Source organism: Periplaneta americana, chromosome 11 (assembly GCF_040183065.1).
Source record: "Periplaneta americana isolate PAMFEO1 chromosome 11, P.americana_PAMFEO1_priV1, whole genome shotgun sequence".
Lineage (NCBI taxonomy): Eukaryota > Metazoa > Arthropoda > Insecta > Blattodea > Blattidae > Periplaneta > Periplaneta americana.
In genome coordinates this window covers 15949565-15971899 of record NC_091127.1, presented here as the reverse complement: position 1 = coordinate 15971899, position 22335 = coordinate 15949565, and the positions used below count along the sequence as shown (strand labels likewise).

General features: G+C 35.1%; 1 protein-coding gene across 1 annotated transcript in view; it reads left to right on the top strand.

Moving 5' to 3' along the window:
- Positions 1 to 22335, top strand: part of LOC138708848 (sodium/potassium/calcium exchanger 3-like) — a 67732-nt gene that overhangs the window by 15073 nt on the left and 30324 nt on the right. The window contains exon 2 of the mRNA XM_069839087.1: positions 18737 to 18946. Within this exon, the coding sequence (XP_069695188.1) occupies positions 18737 to 18946 (210 nt within the window). The remainder of the gene's footprint in view (positions 1 to 18736; positions 18947 to 22335) is intronic.

Genomic DNA, 22335 nt, shown 5'->3' with positions numbered 1-22335 from the left:
CGATGGAATATTACTTCTATCGATTGTGCAAGTTGTAGGCCTACATACCTGCATCTGTTCTCCTTGCAAAGCTTCTACCCTTTTGGATCATTCTCCCATCTGATACTTCTTTTCGAATTTAAAAATTTTCATCCAAATCTCCCTCCATGATTTTCTATCAACTGTTCCTGCATGGATAGCCCCATAATGAGCGCCAACATCAACAATAAATACAAACGGGCAAGTTCATTTTGAGCATATTTTAGGGGTGTCGTTTTCTACAGGTTGTTCAGTACGAACAGTACGCAATAATAATAATAATAATAATAATAATAATAATAATAATAATAATAATAATAATAATAATAGCAGCAATATTTGTCAGAAACCAGTATACAAAGCCTGGATATGACATCGTCGGTTTGATAATATTCGTTTATTAAAAATAATGAAATTCGACATAATATGAAAAAATATATATTATACGTTACAAGAATTAAAAGTGTTTTACGAATTCGTTTAGAAATTCCGGAACATCTCAACTCACCCGTAAAACCTCACTTCCTATCCTTGTAACGTAAATAAATATTCCATCCCTCATTCAAAACTTTTACTTGCATTCATATTCACCATTATTCAACCAGCAGTGTTGCCATATAATCTCTATAAGCTTTTTAATCTCCAAAGAGTTAAATATTTCGTTTTCATCAAATATATTTCCGTAGTCTATAAATATTATCATCAAAATAGCTTTAATTTTGTTTCTATAAAATAAACAATAATTTCTCTAGCAATGTTTTAAGAAGTTAAAATACAATAATTATTCGTATCATCATTATCATCATCCAGAGTTGGACTGTTCCATCCTCTTGTGAATAATCATTTTCAACCAAACGTAGGCGTTCACAAGTAGCGGTAATATCCAAACATGTGATTAGAGCAGAGCAAATCCAAAGGGACAACTGGAGCAAATATGAGCTGTGACCGTTATACAGTGTAGTGAGTGGCAGCTGAGAGCCCGATGTTGCTCTCTAACGTTCTCAGAGGTGGATTCATAAATTTGACTGCAGTACGATAGCATTCTGAGATTGAACATGAGGTCCACTGTTCCGAATTAAAAAAAAAAATTGTTGACATGAAAGGACTCCAAAAATCTCGTAAATCAAGCATATAAATATTTGCTGGATTTTCTTTATTTTTTCTTATTGGGTTATTTTACGACGCTGTATCAACATCTCAGTTTATTTAGCGTTTGAATGAAATGAAAGTGATAATGCCGGTGAAATGAGTCCGGGGTTCAGCACCGAACGTTACCCAGCATTTGCTCGTCTTGAGTTGGATTTTCTTAATTATTTTGAAAATGATTGATTGAAAATAGTTTATGAGAGAATAAATATTTCTTCCACTATAAATTGGAAATTCCTTGGGATGTTTTATTATAAATATTTAGATATAAATAAGTATATAAATTGTTGAAAAATTGTTTGGATGTAGCAGATATTTAGGTTTACATTTGTCTCATATTCTTAGCATACGCCAGACTTTTTTCAAATAAAAAAATCTAAAGTTTTGTGCACACTCAGTTGTTTCATGAATTTATATCACCATTAGTTACTATTTTGAGAATCATTACTTTAAAATTGATGGGATAATATTAATATCCTGCCCAAACAGAAAATGAGATATTTTTAAAAATACTCTTGTTAATAATTTAAATAATTAGATGCAACATATAGTGTTGCATTATTCTTAGGGGAGACAAAATAGATTAAGGATTTTTCCCCCCAAGCAGAAACAAAGAGAAGTGGAATTAATTTTAGCATTGTCACCTTACCTTGAAGAATAAAAACGAAAATAAGAAACATTGAGCAGACTGTGGTGGAAATATGTGATTTGCAACATGTAAAAGAATATTGAGGTACGATAGGTATGTTTGGGTAAAATTAATGTTCAATTGTCGCCAAAAGTTGAATTTTGACGCAATGTAACTCAGTTGCTCAAAAGCGTAGTTAAATAGTACAACACCGAATACCACGGATATTTATAATATATTAACCATTCTTAATATTTTGTATTTTGTTGCACAGTGATGAACTATTGTAAACCTATGTCAATAGAAGAAATTCTGATGGTAGTTATATAAAAAGCAAATCAATTACTCTTGCATATAGTTGAACATCATTATAATATTCATACTACATTATTTGTACCAGTACTCTTATTAAATGCTAATAGCTATACCGATTGTGTAAGTTTATTTTCTCAAACACAAAATATGTTCTAATTACTCTTATTTTAAATATGTTTATTTCAATCTCATTTAAAATCTTTTAATTGTTAAGAGGGTAAATATGATTTCTACTACTTTATATCCACGCGCGATACCTATATATATATATATATATATATATATATATATATATATATATATATATATATACAGGGACATCACTTTATTTTTACTTGATGTGCATAAAGATTATGATACTGTTGGACATCGGCATTTGGAATCTGTCATTCACAATTCTGCCCTTCCCCAAAAATTACAGGATTTAATTATAAATTTACAGTATGGAAATGAAACCCAGATAGAGGTTGGAATCCATAAAACAAAACCCATACCGTTTAAACAAGGGGTTATGCAAGGCGCTCCTCTTTCCCCAATGCTTTTTAATCTCAGCATAGACCACATTTTTGATGAATTATCCGAGCCTAGTGTGGCTGAAGAATTTGGATATGACCTTGTATCGGATCTAAATAATGTAGTAACATTAGGATTTGCGGATGATATTGCACTTGTTGCTAAAAGTACAATTGCTGCATCTGAAATATTTACCATGACAAAACGGTCATTACAGCAGATCGGATTAAGTCTAAATGAATCTAAAACTCAAACCATCGTTATCGAGAAAGGAAAATTAAGTAGTACGACATTGAATCTTGGAGGATCAATTGTTAATAGTATTGATGGAGATGAACGAATCAAATACCTTGGGATTAATTTTTCTGATGAAATTAAGTTTGACATTGCCAAAGTAATCAATAATTTAAATAATAAGATCCAAGCTTTAACATCTACTTATCTTCTGAAACCAGAACAAAAACTCAATGTTTTAAATATGTATATTTGACCTATACTTGTTTATCCTCTTCAAAATGCTCCCCTTCACCAGCTTTCTGACCGGTTTCTCGAAGATGTGGATAAGTTAATTAAAAGTTCGGTGAAGGAAATTTTATGTTTGCCAGGAGACACGCCCGACGCGATGTTGTACACCGAACGTAAATATAAGGGTCTCAGCCTTTTCAAAGCTCAATGGGAAGCATATTTACAGCATCTCAATATTTGCAACACATTATTGAGAACCTCGAATCCTCTTGTCGTTTCTACAAGGACCATAGCAGCAGAAAAGAAAGTATGTTCCAGGAAGTTAAAAATTCCACCTGAAGATCTGGATATAAGTAACATAAATGTCCATAAACTACGACAAAATCTTAGGAAACAAGAGTACGACAAATGGTGTGCGCTTCCACATAAAGGAAAAGGTGTTACTTTATTTCAAGAATATACTCCCGGAAATAAATGGATTTTTTCTAAGGAGGGTCTATCTTCCTCTGAATGGCGGGACGCAATTAAGATGAATGCTAACGTAGCACCAGTGAGAAGTCTTCATGGGAGATCCTTGGACGGTTTCCGTTGCAGATACTGCAACGAGATTGAAACCTTAGCACACGTCCTAGGATCCTGTCAGCATGGAGAACTCCTGAGAAATTCACGCCATCATAACATCCGAAAACTAATAGCACAAGCCCTTAGAAACAAATCCTTCGAGGTCCATGAAGAGGTGCACTGCGTTGCGTCTGAAGGCGGCGGAATTAGAAGAGCGGACATCGTGGCTCTAGACAAGACTAATAGTAAAGGCTTTATACTGGACCCAACTGTTAGATTTGAGATGAGCCAGACCCAACCATCCGAGGTCAACAAAGAAAAACAACAAATTTATGAGCCTACTATTCCGTATTTTCGAGAAAAATATCAGATGGAAGGCACCTGGGAAGTACATGGTTTAATGATCGGAGCGAGGGGCACCATCCCACGATCAACTGTAAACACTATCAAAACATTTGGAATCCATGACATCATTCCAAAAATAATTACTTCAACCATTAAAGGGTCTGTGGCAATTCTGAAAAATCATTTATACGGAATATCATAATACCCCCCCTTTTTCTATTCGTTAGTGTGTAATTGTTACAAATATATGTACAAATTTATTATTTCTTAAACTTAAGCTCCTAGTTCACATTTAAATTTGGCTCATCTATCTTACTGTAATCATTACTATTCTTACATGTGTGTTATTCTGTGTTTTTGGCAACCCAGGATGCCTGGGCAGACTATTTCTTGAAATAAATTATATACCTGCGTTTCTGAATGTACTTGACTCGCACCCCTTCACTAATGTCCTGCTCCCGTCAGACACACAAACTTACGGCCGCTGTAGCAAACGAAGTCTGCTAGCAGTGAAGTCAATAGTACAGAGCATAGTGTGTTTCAGAAATATAGTTGCGTTTTCCATAGAAGGAAGAGCCTATATTATTGAAGCTTATTTCCAGGGGCAGGTATTTATGGAGATTAATTTTATCATTTGTGTTTTTCAATATTGGTGTCGTTGGAGATTGATTTGTACTCTTGTTGGATATTAATGGAAATTTTGGAAAATACAACTATTTTGAAATTGGAGTATTAACTCAGTATGAATATTACTTTCGAAATAATTAACATTAAAGATTCATTGGATTGTGGTAAAGGTTCGGTATGGCCAATAGACAATATTTGTTGGATTGAGACTGTATTTAACACACATTCATTAAAAACGGAAAAAAAAAACTTGCAGCCCTCAAATAATACTTTCAAATTATTAGTGAAATGTTGAATTCTCCGTCTTTTGAATTCACTAATGTAATTAGAACACCTGGAATACCATGTATTGTAGCCTACTTGAATGTGCAACAAATTCAAATGAAAAAAATGTCCGAAAAAGAACTCAGAATATGAAATTCGCTATAAAACGACACAATAATAATAATTCACGAATGTGTTCATATTTCGCTATTACAACTCTATTTCGCGATTTGTCGTGATTGTTTTATCCGCATACTATTAATCAGAATCACTTAATTCGTAAAGATTAGTAAAAATCTATTGTATACCTAGCCTATTAGGCCTATGTCGTGATTTTCGCGATCTCCATAAATACCCGCCCCTGCTTATTTCGCACAGGTACGGTGTGTAGCATGACTGAATAACTTTATCTGTGTGGACTGAGCAGAAGTGCAGATTAGAATTACCGAAAGTACGGTAATATGCTGAATAAAGTAGCCATTTATAATGAATAAAATCGCCTGAGGAGTTGAGTTTGTGAAAAAAAAATGTTACTACTCTATTGTATTTTGATAAAATACCGTAAAAGTAATGATCAAACTGAAAATCCTAATATCGTATTTCCCTGTAACATAAATGGATAAACTACTTTTCTCTCCTCCTATAACTAGTAAAATGATTTGTTTACATATTGTACTAGTAACACCAAACTCCTGTAATAGAATGGGGTAACAGTGTTTCCGAGTATAGCCAGGTTAATGTTAAAAATGTTGGTAAAAATAAAGTGATGTCCCTGTATAATTTTAACTAGTAATGGAAATTACGGGAAAACGCCTGAACGGATTTTAATAAATGACCCTTCATTTTCAAGCTTCGAACCAAACGTTTTTCAGAAAAATAGTAGTTTTCAGTGAAATGTCAATTTTCCTACATAATTTTCCTATTTTCCAAAATCCATCTTTCGTGAGTTTGAGAACTATTGCATTTAAGAAAAAAACAAAACACACGCTACAATAAACAATAGGCTATTACACGAAGGCCATGACCTGCAGGATTGCCGACATATTTAGAGCTTAAATTCAATTGGTTATTAAGAACGTTAAGACTTACTAAAAATAATTCACAGGTCTAATTCTGCGATTTGTAATTTTCTGAGTACAGCTGTTATTAGGCCTAGATATTAAAATCTACAAAACTTGAGGTGGTTTTATGACATTATTACCATTAGAAATTAAATATTATTATAATTAATGCCATGATGTGACTATTTTTCATTAATAATTATACATATTAATGCTATATTGATGATATGAAAGTGAAACGTTTTGGGGTTATATAATGAAGATCTAATTTGATGTAAAGAATATCTTAAATTAGAACTTCATTTCTATAATTTATTGAGTGGCGGCTATACAGTATATATAACTACAAAACTTTCGTAGGATAATATTATTTCATATAGGCCTACTTAATGGCTGTGTGGTGTAGATATTTATATGCGTCATTCTCTTCAGTATTGGCTCGAGAGAGCGCAAAAATTACAGTTCCCAAGGACAGACCAAAAGATATTACTTACTTATAAAATAAGAGGCCTACAACATTTTGTAGTCTCCCGATCATTTCAGCAATATCTCTTAGCAGGATAAAATGATTTTACCTTCTACATTTCAAACTCTACATGCAGCAGCTATACCAGGATGCTATGTTATTGCTCGAAAGCATGGCAAACCTGACTTTTCTTAACTTTCACCTACAATCCACAATGACCTGAAATAGCTATTGCTTTACTCCCACATGACAAACCCACTGATTGCCCTGACATTGTTACTTGCGTTTTCGCGTTGAAACACAAAAACTGAAGGTGGATAGGTTCAAGAAAAAGTATTTGGCATTAAAAAAATCATTCAGCGGGAGTATGTTTCATTATTATGGAAGCAAATAACTTTCAAAATGTCTGGTATTCTTCGTTGAAAATAAATCTGAAAAATTTTTATTGAACATCTAATGAACTTAGTTTGCAGCATTTGCTGCACAAGCCACTAGTATATCTATAATTTGTAATTCGCCTCTGCACAGCTGTTTTCTACTGGAGAGTTGGCAGTAGTATTTTGCGAGCAAGAGTTATCTTTCGCTTTCGAAGGTAGGACCTTTTGTTTACGAAAGCCTATCCCATCGATCATTTCACAGTAATTTCCTGAATTTTCAACCAACATTACAAATAAATACCTCTTCGCCATATGGTCGGTACAGAATGACTCGAGAACACAGCCTAAACCACTCTTCTATTCCAATATACTGACCATTTTATCTACCTACCTACCGTAACGGTTAGCACGTCTGACCGTGTAACTAGCGGGCCTGAGTTAAAACCCTGGTTGGGACAAGTTAAGGCTGGTTCACAATAAATCGGGAACGAGAACCAGAATGAAAACGAGAAGCAGAGGACGTGAATATGAAAATTTTTGATTCACAATAAACCGAGAACGTAGACGACTATGCATATCGACATGCATGTCAATAACGATATGTAAAGTCGATATTACGCATTCTGGTGTTATTTGCAACGAGTTAGAAAGAGAGAGATCTAACTCGTTGGTTATTTGTGTATAATTGACCAATTGCGTTCTCTCATGAGTACAAGGCAGCCAACATAAACACAGGTTAACCAACTTCGAAACTTCAACTGAAACATTTCATTAGGTACGGTACTATAAAGATGTCCATGCATCTTTATTATCACAACCTATTTTAAGTCTACCATAACGTAAAATAATTAGAGAAGAAACATTTGTAATAGAACAAAAATGAACACAACAGTAGTTATTGAATTGAAGCATGAATATGTAGTGTGTAATACAACCAATACAGTAATAAAATATGATTCACTTACGATCGGTGTTCAAAGATGCAGCTATTGAAAGCCACGTATTCTCCTTCATTTTCTCATCTTTATACGAGGCGCGCCGCTTATCGTAAACGTGAGGATTTTCCTCAACACTCAATATTAGAATCTCATCAAATAAAACTTGCTCCATGACGCACAGCACAGAACAAAATAATGCATAGGTTATGTCACGGTCTTCTTGCTACAAAATATATGACGACAAAATATGATGGCAATAGAATGAATCTAGTGGACTGTGATCGGAAGCGTGAACGCCAAAGTTGAAACTTGGCCAACTCTCTGTTCCCGATCCTGGGCACCGGCAAGCTTTTCGTTAATTGTGAATGCTCACATTTAAATGTACACATTTTAACAATTTTACAGTTTTCGTTTTCGTTCCGATTCTCGTTTCCGGTTTATTGTGAACCAGCCTTTACCTGGTTGAGGTTTTTTTTTTTCCGGAGTTTTCCCTCAATCCAATAAGAGCAAATTCTGGGTAACTTTTGGCGCTGAACCCTGGACTCATCTTGCTAGCATTATCACCTTCATCTCACTCAAACGCTAGATAAATTATAGCAGTTGATAAAGCGTCGTAAAATAACCAACCTACCTATTTACATACCTATCTATTTCTGTTTCGAGCGAGAAAAGAATATGAGGGCAACTAATTCCTGGCCTGGTAAACTCTCTTTTTGCAAGACCGGCGGTCTTTCTGTGCAATGAACTCTTGCGTGAAGATACGATGATTTATAAGTGCAATAACGTGTATTTCCATTTTTTTACATGAGCATGCAAGTAGTTCAAAGAAAGACAATCTGGTTTATTTATTCTCCTGTTATACTTATCTTATCTTTAGCATATGATTTTGTTTTCCAGTTAACGATTTCTGCGTTTCAGAGGGAAAATGGCACAGTTTCACCTGACGTCTTGTGTAAATATCAACAGTTGTTATCAGTACTAAAATTCAGTGTTGTAAAAGAGATCTTTTCATATGAATTTCTGAATAGTTCTGCTTCTGTAGTCTTATTTCCCTTACAACTATGGCTTAGGCCCGTAACACACTTGCAGAGTTTTCGCCAGCGAGAAATGTCTTGCGAGAAAATTAAAAAATTGATAACATGGATTCAAATGGACGTCCACACACTGGAAGAGATTCTCGCTCGAGCCAAAAACTTCGCGCGAGTTTCTCGCTGGAATCGGTAGCTCAGCGAATTTTCTTGACACATTTATTTTATCAAAGATGTTTGACATTTATACTCTTTATGACGATTGAATGTAGAAAAAGATATCACAGGTGGCGATGAATTCTATTGTTTTTATTTGAAAATGAGGAAAGATGGCTGATAATTGCAGTCAGAAACTTATCGAACTTGTACGATGTCACCCGTAGGCCTATTTATATGATACCTACACGGGATTAAAACTATAAAAACACGAAAGTTAAGGAAGAAATCTGGAGACAAATATCAGATTATCTGAAAATAAATAGGGCTATATTTTATTTTGATGAGATTTAATAGTATTGATTAAACATTTGAAATATTGTACCTATATGTCTTAATAGTTTACGTAATTTTAATCAGAATATAGCAAAGAATTCTCTATCATATCATGAATGGCAAAAAACTATGGTTCATTGAACCTGAAATAACGCCTAAATGTATCATCATTCAAATCGAAACCAGTGTCCATAACTCGCCCTTATTTTCGTAAGATACAATGTGATTTTCAGATATTTCTGGCTTTAATTTTAGGCCTACTTTTTTCTTTTCAATAACAAAATATGTTCATGTAATTCCATTTCTTCATCATCTGAATACTCAGATTCAACATAGCGTTCGTACGTAATTTGTAAAGTACAATATATACTTACAGGTTATATATTTAAGTACGACAATATATGTAAATACATAACCTATATTTCCCCCAACGAGTCATTACTATAATCAGAAAAATGCTTTCTGCATGAAGGCAGTGCATAGATGATCATAGCGAAATGTGATCTGTGATAGCGAGAACTCGTCAAGTGTGTGGAGGAAGGCTCTTTGCCTCTTTCTCGCAACACATTTCTGGCTAGCGAAAACTCTTCAAGTGTGTTACGGGCCTTATGTAAGAACATCCATTTACTGCGTGCTTTTATTATTTTTGTGCTTATTTCGAGAGATCATTGTTTTCAGGGTTATTTGCTCCAACAAGAATACCACTGCGTTCGTCTCTTGTAGGATAATAGGCCTATGTGCAATAGTTTCCAGTTGCTTCCTACGCCTGCGATGAAGATAATTTTGTATTGTGTGGAGAAATTTTAGAAAAAGCTTTATTTCTTTACAAATGCAAGATTTCTAAATTTATGAAAACTTCCAAAAGTATTACTCCTATAAATTATAGGTAATTAAAGATATTTGATAGTCTGGAAAGTTTTAATATAGTATAGATGGATAGATGGATAGTTTATTTTGCAAAAACATGTGGAACATATATGGCATCGTCATATACAATTTAAAATACATGATATCATGCAATGGATACAAATTAAGATACATGAATAATAAAAAACTCATCGACATCATACAATGGATTTGCCAATAATATAGTCCTAATTCGTGTCCTAAACACTCGGAATGGAAGATTCCTTATATCAACAGGTAAACTATTAAATAATTTAAAAGCAAAGAATAGAAAACTATTTTGAGTAATACTGTATTTACATTTGTCAATATATAAATTTGTATTATTTCTTGTAGAATATTTATGAACAGAAGTACATGCTATGTAATTATTAATGTTATTCCGAATGTAAAGAAGACAGGCCAATACATACATAGACGGCAATGTCAAGGCATTAAAAATAAATTACAGCAAACAAAACAAAGAAGCTGCCATGAGATTTGCTATAGACAAACCTACTATTAAGAAATATTCTACTATTCACTTCTGTAATTCCTTACATTATTTCTACCACTCTGCCTCAATTTCAATTTATTTTTTAATCGACTCTGAAATGTCTGTATACCGGTAATTAAAATGTTGTGCGTTTTTATCAATACAATTTTCAAAGAACTCATCGTAATTTGAACATAAGAAACACAATACTGGGACTGGTAAACAAGTTGGAAAGAACTGGATCTCCGAAAGAATAATAATTTCGATGACAATAAATATACGGAATAAAGAATAAACATCTGCGCATCTCGTAATAGGGAATCAAAACTCCTGCTTCATTTGACGTTAAAAACTGGTCAGTAAGTGAATTTCCAGCCGAATAAATAAAGAATTTTCAACATTGTGTATTGTAATCAGGTGATTCAGTATACAGTGGATGATGATTATGATTTTGATGAATTTATTGAGTTCTATAATGAAAATGAAAATATGTTTCGGCAAAACAAAAGATAGGATCAGAGATATGGATGTACAATGAATGACCAACAATTATTTAAGAGGAGATACCGTTCCAACAAGAACACTGTTGTGGATATTCTGGTGCTCTCACTGAAATTCACAATATAACCATGAGGCTTACCGATTTCACCTATGCTGAAAATACTAGTTGCTTTTTGATTTTATGCTACAGCATCATTTCAGGTAGCTTTAAGTGTTTTTTTTTCGAAAAGTATTCACGTCCCAAAAAAAGTATTATTTGCATTTTCGTTTGTATTCTATCCAAAGAATAAGTTGTTAAAATTGGCGAAATTATACCACTTCCACTTTGTTTACCACAAAAATAACTGAAAATTAATTAAAATTATATACTTACAGGAATATTTTCGGAGTTTGCATTAAACTCAACTGCAATTTTGTCCCATGTCAATTTCTTCTTTTGAAGAGAAAAAAAATATTAGATTTTTTTACTTTCGATGATATCTCTATATTTCATAACTATTTCTCTTAGCTCACTTCTTTCTTCTTCTATAAAATGCTTTCTCGACATTTTGTATAAATTTTAGCTCTATAATATTTACTTCTGTATTTATGTACGATAATAATGTCGATTTAACAATTTGAGGGCGCTGGAAAACAACTGAATGTACGAAAGCGCTTACGTCTAGCCATGTTGCCATATTTCTTTCGATGTCAAGGGAATGCTTAGCGCATATCAAAGAGTAGCGTCTCTGCGATATGTGCTAAGTGGTAAGGAAACGCTCATTACTTAAGTGTTTCCTCATTTTATAAGTGACGACTATGAATTCGACCCGAAGTCTCTAATCAAAATTATAATGAATTCAGCTCTCAGGCTTACTTACTTGCTCTAGAGTATGACATCAGGAAAGTTCAGGATAACAGAGGGTTTGGAATTGAAAGGGGTACATCAGCTGCTTGTCTATGCGGATGACGTGAATACGTTAGAAGAAAATCTACAAACGATTAGGGAAAACACGGGAATTTTACTTGAAGCAAGTAAAGAGATAGGTTTGGAAGTAAATCCCGAAAAGACAAAGTATATGATTATGTCTCGTGACGAGAATATTGTACGAAATGGAAATATAAAAATTGGAAATTTATCTTTTGAAGAGGTGGAGAAGTTAAAATATCTTGGAGCAACAGTAACAAATATAAATGATATTCGGGAGGAAATTAAACACAGAATAAATATGGGAAATGCCTGTTATTATTCGGTTGAGAAGCTTTTATCATCCAGTCTGCTGTCAAAAAATCTGGAAAGTTAGAATTTATAAAACAGTTATATTACCTTTTGTTCTTTATGGTTGTGAAACTTGGACTCTGATTTTAAGAGAGGAACATAGGTTAAGGGTGTTTGAGAATAAGGTGCTTAGGAAAATATTTGGGGCTAGGAGGGATGAAGTTACAGGATAATGGAGAAAGTTACATAACACAGAACTGCACGCATTGTATTCTTCACCTGACATAATCAGGAACATTAAATCCAGACGTTTGAGATGGGCAGGGCATGTAGCAGAATCCAGAAATGCATATAGAGTGTTAGTTGGGAGGCCTGAGGGAAAAAGACCTTTGGGGAGGCCAAGACGTAGATGGGAAGATAATATTAAAATGGATTTGAGGGAGGTGGGATATGATGATAGACAATGGATTAATCTTGCTCAGGATAGGGACCAATGGCGGGCTTATGTGAGAGCGGCAATGAACCTCCGGGTTCCTTAAAAGCCAGTAAGTAAGTAAGTAAGTAAGGCTTACTTAATATGTACTCTTATTTATCAATGGGTCTTGTAATGGTCAAACACCTAAACAAGAGTAATGAATACTTATTGTTCAATCTTATCAATACAAAGAATATGAGTGAAAAACACGGCTTTACTTGCATAATCGTAAATAAATTGTTGTGTAATGTAATACACGTGTAGGCCCATCTAAGCGGACAACAGGCACCTAAAAGCGGCGCAGGCGCAATGGCATTCAGCGCGAGACTTGTTCCCAGGGCTGCCACAACGACCTCTGCCCCCGTGGACCGGCCCCCCTGCCCGCTTTCCCCCTTCCAATCCACCTTGGTACGTGGATCGCATCCGAAGTAGACCATTATGCTCCAGAAAATAATGATTTGCTATATTTGGCGACGATATATCAACTGAAGTAGCTACGATAAAATAGAGAGAGACGCTTATATAAAGAGACGAATGGAATTTTTTAGTACCAGGCTCGTGGTAATACTTGTGCTCGGAGTCGAAAGCACTACATATACACATTTGAAGAGTCCACTGCAAGAATGATGGATGTCACTTTCTTGTCGAAAATGAACCAAGACTGTCAATGCATACCTTAAGACATATAGAATGTACATATAGAGTTATATGGCATTAACACTGATAGTCATTGGAATTAAACGGGTTACATCAGCTTCTTGTCTATGCGGATGACGTGAATATGTTAGGAGAAAATCCACAAACGATAAGGGAAAACGCGGAAATTCTACTGGAAGTAAGTAAAGCGATCGGTTTGGAAGTAAATCCCGAAAAGACAAAGTATATGATTATGTCTCATGACCAGAATATTGTACGAAATGGAAATATAAAAATTGGAAATTTATCCTTCGAAGAGGTGGAAAAATTCAAATATCCTGGAGCAACAGTAACAAATATAAATGACACGCGGGAGGAAATTAAACGCAGAATAAATATGGGAAATGCCTGTTATTATTCGGTTGAGAAACTTATGTCATCTAGTCTGCTGTCAAAAAATCTGAAAGTTAGAATTTATAAAACAGTTATATTACCAGTTGTTCTGTATGGCTGTGAAACTTGGACTCTCACTTTGAGAGAGGAACAGAGATTGAGGGTGTTTGAGAATAAGGTGCTTAGGAAAATATTTGGGGCTAAGAGGGATGAAGTGACAGGAGAATGAAGAAAGTTACACAACACAGAGCTGCACGCATTGTATTCTTCACCTGACATAATTAGGAACATTAAATCCAGACGTTTGAGATGGGCAGGACATGTAGCACGTATGGGCGAATCCAGAAATGCATATAGAGTGTTAGTTGGGAGGCCGGAGGGAAAAAGACCTTTGGGGAGGCCGAGACGTAGATGGGAAGATAATATTAAAATGGATTTGAGGAAGGTGGGATATGATGATAGAGACTGGATTCATCTTGCTCAGGATAGGGACCAATGGCGGGCTTATGTGAGGGCGGCAATGAACCTCCGGGTTCCTTAAAAGCCAGTAAGTAAGTAAGTCATTGTCCAGTAAAGATCGGAAAATCACAGTTAAGCTTTGAGCACTAAGCATTTCAAACTTTCAATTGCTTCTCCTACAAAATGTATTCCAAATGACATCCATCATTCGTGCAGTGGACTCTTCATTTCCTTATGCAGTTGCTACACACATAATATGTGTATTATCGATTTCATGGAATTTAACCGAATTTTTCCCCTATTATAACACAGATAAGTAATCAGAAAAAAATAGTAATAACTTAATTTTTCCCTATTAGGCATATAATACAAATACTACAATAAGAAAAATTAAGACAATTCACTCTCTTTGCTTTTTTTATTGAATTAAATTGAAAGGGGAGGGGAGGAGAAACTTTATACGTACGCGAAAACACGTCCTTGCAAGGGAATTTGGGCTGTGAAAAACTGAATAGGCCTATGTGAGCTCCAAATCTGTTCTCTTTGCTTCATTATATCTCAGTTTACAGAATACCGCTAAGTAAAAGAAAATAAAATAAATAATTTTTTTAGCTCTAAAAAATTGTGTCACAGTCCAGTTTCAGCGAAGCTATGTACAGTAGTGGCAAAAAAAAACCGGACCGACCCTTGTAGCTGATTTCACACCCTTGTTCACTCCAGAGCACGTTAGACTGGTAACTAAGACTTTCGTGGTTCGAATCCTGCCTGGGAAGGAAACTTTTTTTTTTGTTCCTTATTCAAATTTATTCCCAATACTTTTCGATGTTCTGGGAATAATAAGTTAATTAAGTAGTAAAATATCGCTGCAATCGAAAAATATTGGGAATAAATTTGAATAAGAAACAAAAAAAAAAAGTTTCCTTCCCAAGCAGGATTCGAACCACGGAAGTCTTAGTTACCAGTCTATCGTGCTCTGGAGTGAACAAGGCTCTGAAATCAGCTACAAGGGTCGGTCTGGTTTTTTTGCCACTACTGTACACCTTTTGAAGTGGCTCTCCTGTAGCTGAAATCGTCTCGGTCTTACTAATAAAAACTCTATACACAGACGTTTAACTGTCTTATACTTATACAATGAGTAGCTCGTTTATACGTCGTGTGTAAATTCCTTACTAATAATCACTACATATGTCGCGTATAACAGTACAACTGTTACACAGCTACGTCATAGTTTCGTCATTACTTCGTTACGAAAGATAATAGAATGTCTGAGGTTCTCTATTGCATCCGGTAGAGCGCTCTAGTGTGGCGTGTTAAGTATCGATAGTACAACTGGCTCTAATCGATTACCATACTATATTTTGGTCAAAGAGTACAAGCTACAGTAATATTGTTTTAATTATTCTGTGCTCTTTGGTTTGTTCTTCTTTGGTTACTAGGCAACCATCATCATAAAATGACAGTCGATACGAACAGCTGTTAGAGGGGCGGCCAATTTTTCTCTATATACAATGCTTAAACAAGGGGTTTCATGTACATAACTACTGCAAAGCAATTACCATTGTATAGTTACAGGCTGTTTATACGTCCATCGCTTCTGCATGGTTTATTAGTAAAGTTTTCTGTCTCAACTTTGCATAAGTCTAGTATAAAAACTATACACGGTTTATTAGTAAGACTGTGTCGTTCGAGTTAACGCGCGATTCACACGGGGAAATATTAAGTATCGAGGTCCGAGTATGAAGTAAAGTCGTGGCAGCGACGTGTTTGTACGTCATGAAACGACATATTCCCTATGAAATCTTTATGGTTTAGCGGTAGAACTCTTTCTTCTCGTTACAAAGACAGGGCTTCGAATGTCTATACGTAAAACGCAAGCTTGTAAGCACAGTGCACACGATGACAATAATATTATGGTTTATTTAACGACACTCGCAACTGCAGAGATTATATCAGCGTCGCCGGATGTGCCGGAATTTTGTCCCGCAGGAGTTTTTTTACATGCCAGTAAATCTACTGACATGAGCCTGTCGCATTTAAACACACTTAAATGCCATCGACCTCGGTCGGGATCGAACCCGCAACCTCTACACCATGATTTCCGAGCTATTTCGATACGGGAACTTCGTCTCTGAATAGCGACCGGACCAATTTCCGTGTCAAGGTTGTACAGTGTACACAAAAGCTGTACAAACTAAGAAATTTCACTACTAGAGAACAGAGTAGAGAACGAGCCCAACCCTTTGTGTAGAAGAAAACCAGGCACGTACCTACGCATGGGCCAAATGGGCCCGGGTCCAAGGCGGCAAATTCGTAGGGGAGAAAAAATTGTCATAAAAGAAAAAATCGAGTTGAAAAAATGTTCGATATTTTCCTGCTTCGCAGATGTCTGCTTCAGATAGTAGCATAATGTTAAATTGTTGTTGCATGCCAATTTTTTTTAGTTTTACTGGTAAATGTATGTCACTGCTCGTGTCTCACTTCCTGAGCCGAGAGCTCCCTAGTGATTATAGCCACGCCTCTTAGATCTGCTAGGACCGTTACGGTAGCTGCCGCGTGCGTCACGGTAGCATAAGCGAATAGGGATTATAAAGAATGGACACTTCGCGTCGGTACCTTTGATGTAGCCGGACTGATTTCAATGACCTTCAAGCCAGCTAGAGCGTGAGATTCTGCTTTCTCCCTAGAGTTGGCGCTGACATCACACCAGCTAGCAGTCGACACAGCGGAAATATAACACATATAATTAATACATCTAGGTACATTATGTACTCAAATAAAATAAATTGGATCCATAAAATAATAAATCCGTCATTAACTATAATGTCTAGACTCTAGAGTTCCTTTATAATGAGAGTTGAGACGTTGACCCCAACAACAATTAAAATATGTAATGATTTGATAGCGCTGAAAATGGAAAAACAAAACTCTTATGAGAAGTAAAACCATATACCTATATTACATTATATACAAATATTAAACGAATTTGATACTTAATTTTATAATGTATTATATTATTTTATAATATAATTTATTATATCTGGAATATAAAAAATTATTATTACAACTAGTTTGCCCAGCGAATAGAGATTATAAAGAATGGACACTGAGCGAATTTTCCTGTGTTTTGTTTCTCTGTGCGCCAGCGGTTAGTTCCACTTTCAAGCGCTAGAGGTAGTGTAATCGAGCATATGCTAAGATAATAATTGAGAATAGAGTTGATACACAGGATCCAAACATCGCCTACCTTATTGCATAATCCAGTAACGCTTTGCTTCAAATAAATTCAAGTTAACAGCTTTTCCTTATTTCTCAATGACAAACTAGTTGTAATAATAATATTTAATATTTAAGATGTAATACATATTATAAAATAATATAATACATTATAAAATTAAGTATCGAATTCGTTTAATATTTGTATATAATATAATATAGGTATATGGTTTTACTTCTCGTAAGAGTTTTTTTTTTTTTTTTCCATTTTCAGTGCTATGAAATCATTACATATTTTAATTGTTTTTGGGGTCAACGTCTCAATTCTCATTATAAAGTTAATGACGGATTTATTATTTTATGGATCCAATTTATTTTATTTGAGTACATAATGTACCTAGATGTATTAATTATATGTGTTATATTTCCGCTGTGTCGACTGCTAGCTGGTGTGATGTCAGCGCCAACTCTAGGGAGAAAGCAGAATCTCACGCTTTAGCTGGCTTGAAGGTCATTGAAATCAGTCCGTCTACATCAAAGGTACCGACGCGGAGTGTCCATTCTTTATAATCTCTATTCGCTGGTTTGCCACTGAGAAATAAGGAAAAGCTGTTAACTTGAATTTATTTGAAGCAAAGCGTTACTGGATTATGGAATAAGGTAGGCGATGTTTGGATCCTGTGTCTCAACTCTATTCTCAATTATTATCTTAGCCTATGCTCGATTACACTAACCTCTAGCGCTTGAAAGTAGAACTAAACGCTGGCACAGAGAAACAAAACACAGGAAAATTCGCTCAAGTGTCCATTCTTTATAATCCCTATTCGCTGGTAGCATAGGCCTATTACATGTGCAAAAAACATTATCTACCACTGTTATTAGTGTTTCGTTACAGAAATTGATGAGAAGAACATGATTTGTTTTGTAAGGGGATAGCCTATACATTCGCTTGTCAATGGCTGATCTTGCTCCATAGCTGACGAAAGCAATCCTGAAAAGGCCGATGAATTGAACGTATAATAGTAGGTTACTAACTTCACATGCAGTACACAGGACCTCCCACTCTCCCTCTCTGCGTCTCGTCCCGCAAAGAAACAGTTCAGGAAGCGAGACACGGGCAGTAGTTGGGGAGCAAATTTTTTCGGGTCCGTAGGCGTGGCACAGGACTGAAAACGATATACAGCAAACACCTTGCCACTACTACGAGTAAATATGTGTACCTATGAATGTTTGCAGGTCGCCAGCTGCTATGGCACGTAGAAGAAGTCTCGGAACAGAACTGCACGCCCCCGGCGCTGTCGGAGTTCCCGCAGGACTCGTTCACGCCCGAACAGAGGCAGGCGGGAGCTGTCGCCATCCACGCCCTCGTGTGCTGCTACCTGTTCCTCATGTTGGCTATGATATGCGATGACTACTTCGTCCCAAGCATCCAGAAACTGTGCGAGAGTGAGTTACGCTTATTAATTACTTTGCTCGGTTGGTTATATGGGCAGACTGTTTAGTTTTTGGTTCGTTTAGTCAGTTAGGATACTTAATTTAATCAGTTAAAATTGTATTTCCGTTGGTTGATTACTTTCCACAGTTTAATTTGTTCAGTTACAAAGTATTACAGATGCAGATATTTAGTTTAATGTGTTTACTTAACTATTTTAGTCAGTCTAGTTAGGTATATGCAAGTACTTAGCCAAATAGTTAAGCCAATTTAGTTTAATTTTACATCTTGATTACACTGTATCACTTCGGAATATGTATGGTAAGACTTTCCTGTGTTAAATTTCAACGTACCTCGTTTACATGTTTCGACCTATTTATGGGTCATCTTCAGACCTGGTCGTTGTTGGTCTTGGCGCCGCTTGTTCTGTTTCCTGTGAGGGTGTGTTCCTGTGGTATTGTGTAGAGTCAAAGAGTGTGTGTGTTTTGAAGTTGAGTTGTGTGTTGAGAATTTCGTTGGGGTGTGTTTTTGTGTGTCTGTAATATTTCATATTGTTCTAGTGTTTTTAGTTTCTGGCTTTTTGGTTGGATGTGTAGTATTTCCATGTCTGTGTTGAGGTCTCTGTGGGTGTGGTTAGCATTGTGATGTGTTCTGCATACGTGGAGGTGTTTTGTAATTTTGTTATGGCTGTGATGTGTTCTTTGTAACGTGTTTGAAACGATCTGCCTGTCTGTCCTATGTAGAAGTTGTTGCTGGTGTTACAATTGAGTTTGTATACGCCTTTGTGGTTGTATTTGTTTGTTTGTGTGTTTAATTATTCATATAGCTCACTAATCAGCCAGTCACTTAGTTATTTTGTTAAACGGTCGATTAATCATTCAGTAAATGTCATTTCATATTGGTCAGTCAATTAGTAATCAAATTAGTTGGTTGGTTAGTTTGTGTAGTCAGCTTAGTTTATTTTGTTAAACCGTTGATCAATAATGCAGTCAATAAGTCTATTATCGCTCCGTTACTGAGTAAATTAGTCAATAATGTAGTTACTCGTAGACGGTTAGTTGAGTCAATTTAATTTATTTGGTTAAACAGGCGATTAATCATTCAGTTAATAAGGCAGTTCATCTGTCAATTATTGAATCAGTTCATTAATCACTACGTTAGTTATTCAGTTTGTAATTCAGTTAGTTTCAATCAGTTTAATTTACTTGATTAAACGGCGGATTAAATGAAGTTTTCCACCCTATCGTTTGAGAAGGTGAAAAAATTCAAATATCTTGCAGCAGCAGTAACAAATATAAATGACACCCGGGAAGAAATTAAACGCAGAATAAATATGAAAATGTCTGTTATTCGGTTGAGAAGCTTTTGCCATCCATCTGCTCTCTCAAAAAAGCTAAACGTTAGAATTTATAAAATAGTCATATTATCGGTTGTTCTGTATGGTTGTGAAACTTGGACTCGCACTTTGAAAACGGAACAGAGATTAAGGATGTTTGAGAATAAGGTGGTTAGGAAAATATTTGGGGCTAAGAGGAATGAAGTTACAGGAGAATGGAGAAAGTTACATAACGCGGAACTGCACGCATTGTATTCTTCATCTAATATACATAGGAACGTTAAATGCAGACGTTTGAGATGGGCAGAGCATGTAGCACGTATAGGCGAATCCAGAAATGCATATAGTGTGTTAGTTGGGAGACCGAAAGGAGGATAATATAAAAATGGATTCGAGGGAGGTGGGATATGATGGTAGAGACTGAATTAATCTTGCTCAGGACAGGAACCAATTGCGGGCTTATGTAAGGACGGTAATGAATCTCCGGGTTCTCTAAAAGCCGTAAGTAAGTAAACGCCGGATCAGCAATTGAGCCAATATGTCAATATGTCAACTAATTAGTCAACGAGCTTATTAGATACTCAGTTACTCAGTCAATTAGCAATTCAGTCAGTTAGTCACCCAGTCAGAATCTCTTCAATTCAGTTGGCTAAACGGCGGATTAATAATTCAGCCAATAAATCAGTCAGTTTACAATCAATTAGTCAATGACTCCCTTAGTCACTCAGTTAATTAGTTAAATGGTTAGTAATCTAGTCAGAATCAATTTAGTTTATTTGGTTAAACTGTGGATTAATAGTTCTGCAATAAAGCAGTCAGTTTACCAGTAAGTTAATGAGTTTATTAGTCAGTTACTCAGTCAATTAATTAGTCATCCAGTTATACGATTAGTTAGTTAAGCAAGTTTAATTAATTTGGTTAACACTTAAATTGGCAAAATTTCATTTCTCACACTAGTTTATTAAACCGTGTCGGACTGTAAAGAAAACAACTATCACAATGTTCAGATTTTATATGTTGTACAATATTATAGTATTGTGAAATTTTAATTTTCCTGCCAATTTTTTTTCTATTGTTCTATTAAAATTACAGCATATAGCCTATTAACCTATTGTATCCTATAGGATACTTTGTCAATTTCAGGGTTAAACGATAAACTAATCATTCAGATATTATTTGGTTAAACGGTCCATTAATAATTTATTTAATAAATCTGTTAGTTCTTAACCCTTTGTATGTATGTATTTATTTACACTGCAAGTGGGCAAGAACCCAGTGGCAGTGGTATATACAATATTAACAATACACAGTTAAAATGATAAGCAATACACAATAAAATTTACAATACATAATACAATTTACAACACATATACAATTTTATACACAATACATAAGAATACACAATACAATTTAACACAATAATAATAAAACATAAAATAAAACACCTAATTTTACAACACAACCTACATAATTATGTATAGGTCTTACATAAGTTTCAATAGTCTTTCACTTTACTCTCATCTCATTCCCTGTAGTGGCACTATGACGCAATTCACTGACACTTTAGCACACATTTCACTGACACTCTGTAACACATTTCACTGACACTATAGAACACATTTCATTGACGCTATAAATTATCACCGATCGGAACTGTCACTGCACTGTAAAACCATAACTTCACTGACTCACCTCGCTTCACTGATACAACAGTTCAAATAAGTCAAATAATTGCATTCTTATGCATACTTATAAACAGAACTACATTTAAACTAAACATTTCTAGTCTAAGGCCCTCTTACACGCTATTTTTAAATAATTTACAATTCAAACCAAGGAAGTAAACTCGTCAGGCTAGATAAATACATGTCACCTTAAAAAATTAAATGTTGAATGTCACCTTAATTTTAATTTTCACTTTATACACAACTCTTTAAATTATTCTTGAATCTCCTTAAGGAAGGACAACCCTCAAAGACCGCTGCAGGTAGGTCATTCCAATCATTTATAGTTATATTTAAAAATGAGAATTTACCTACATCCGTTTTCTGTTTCCTACATTTGATT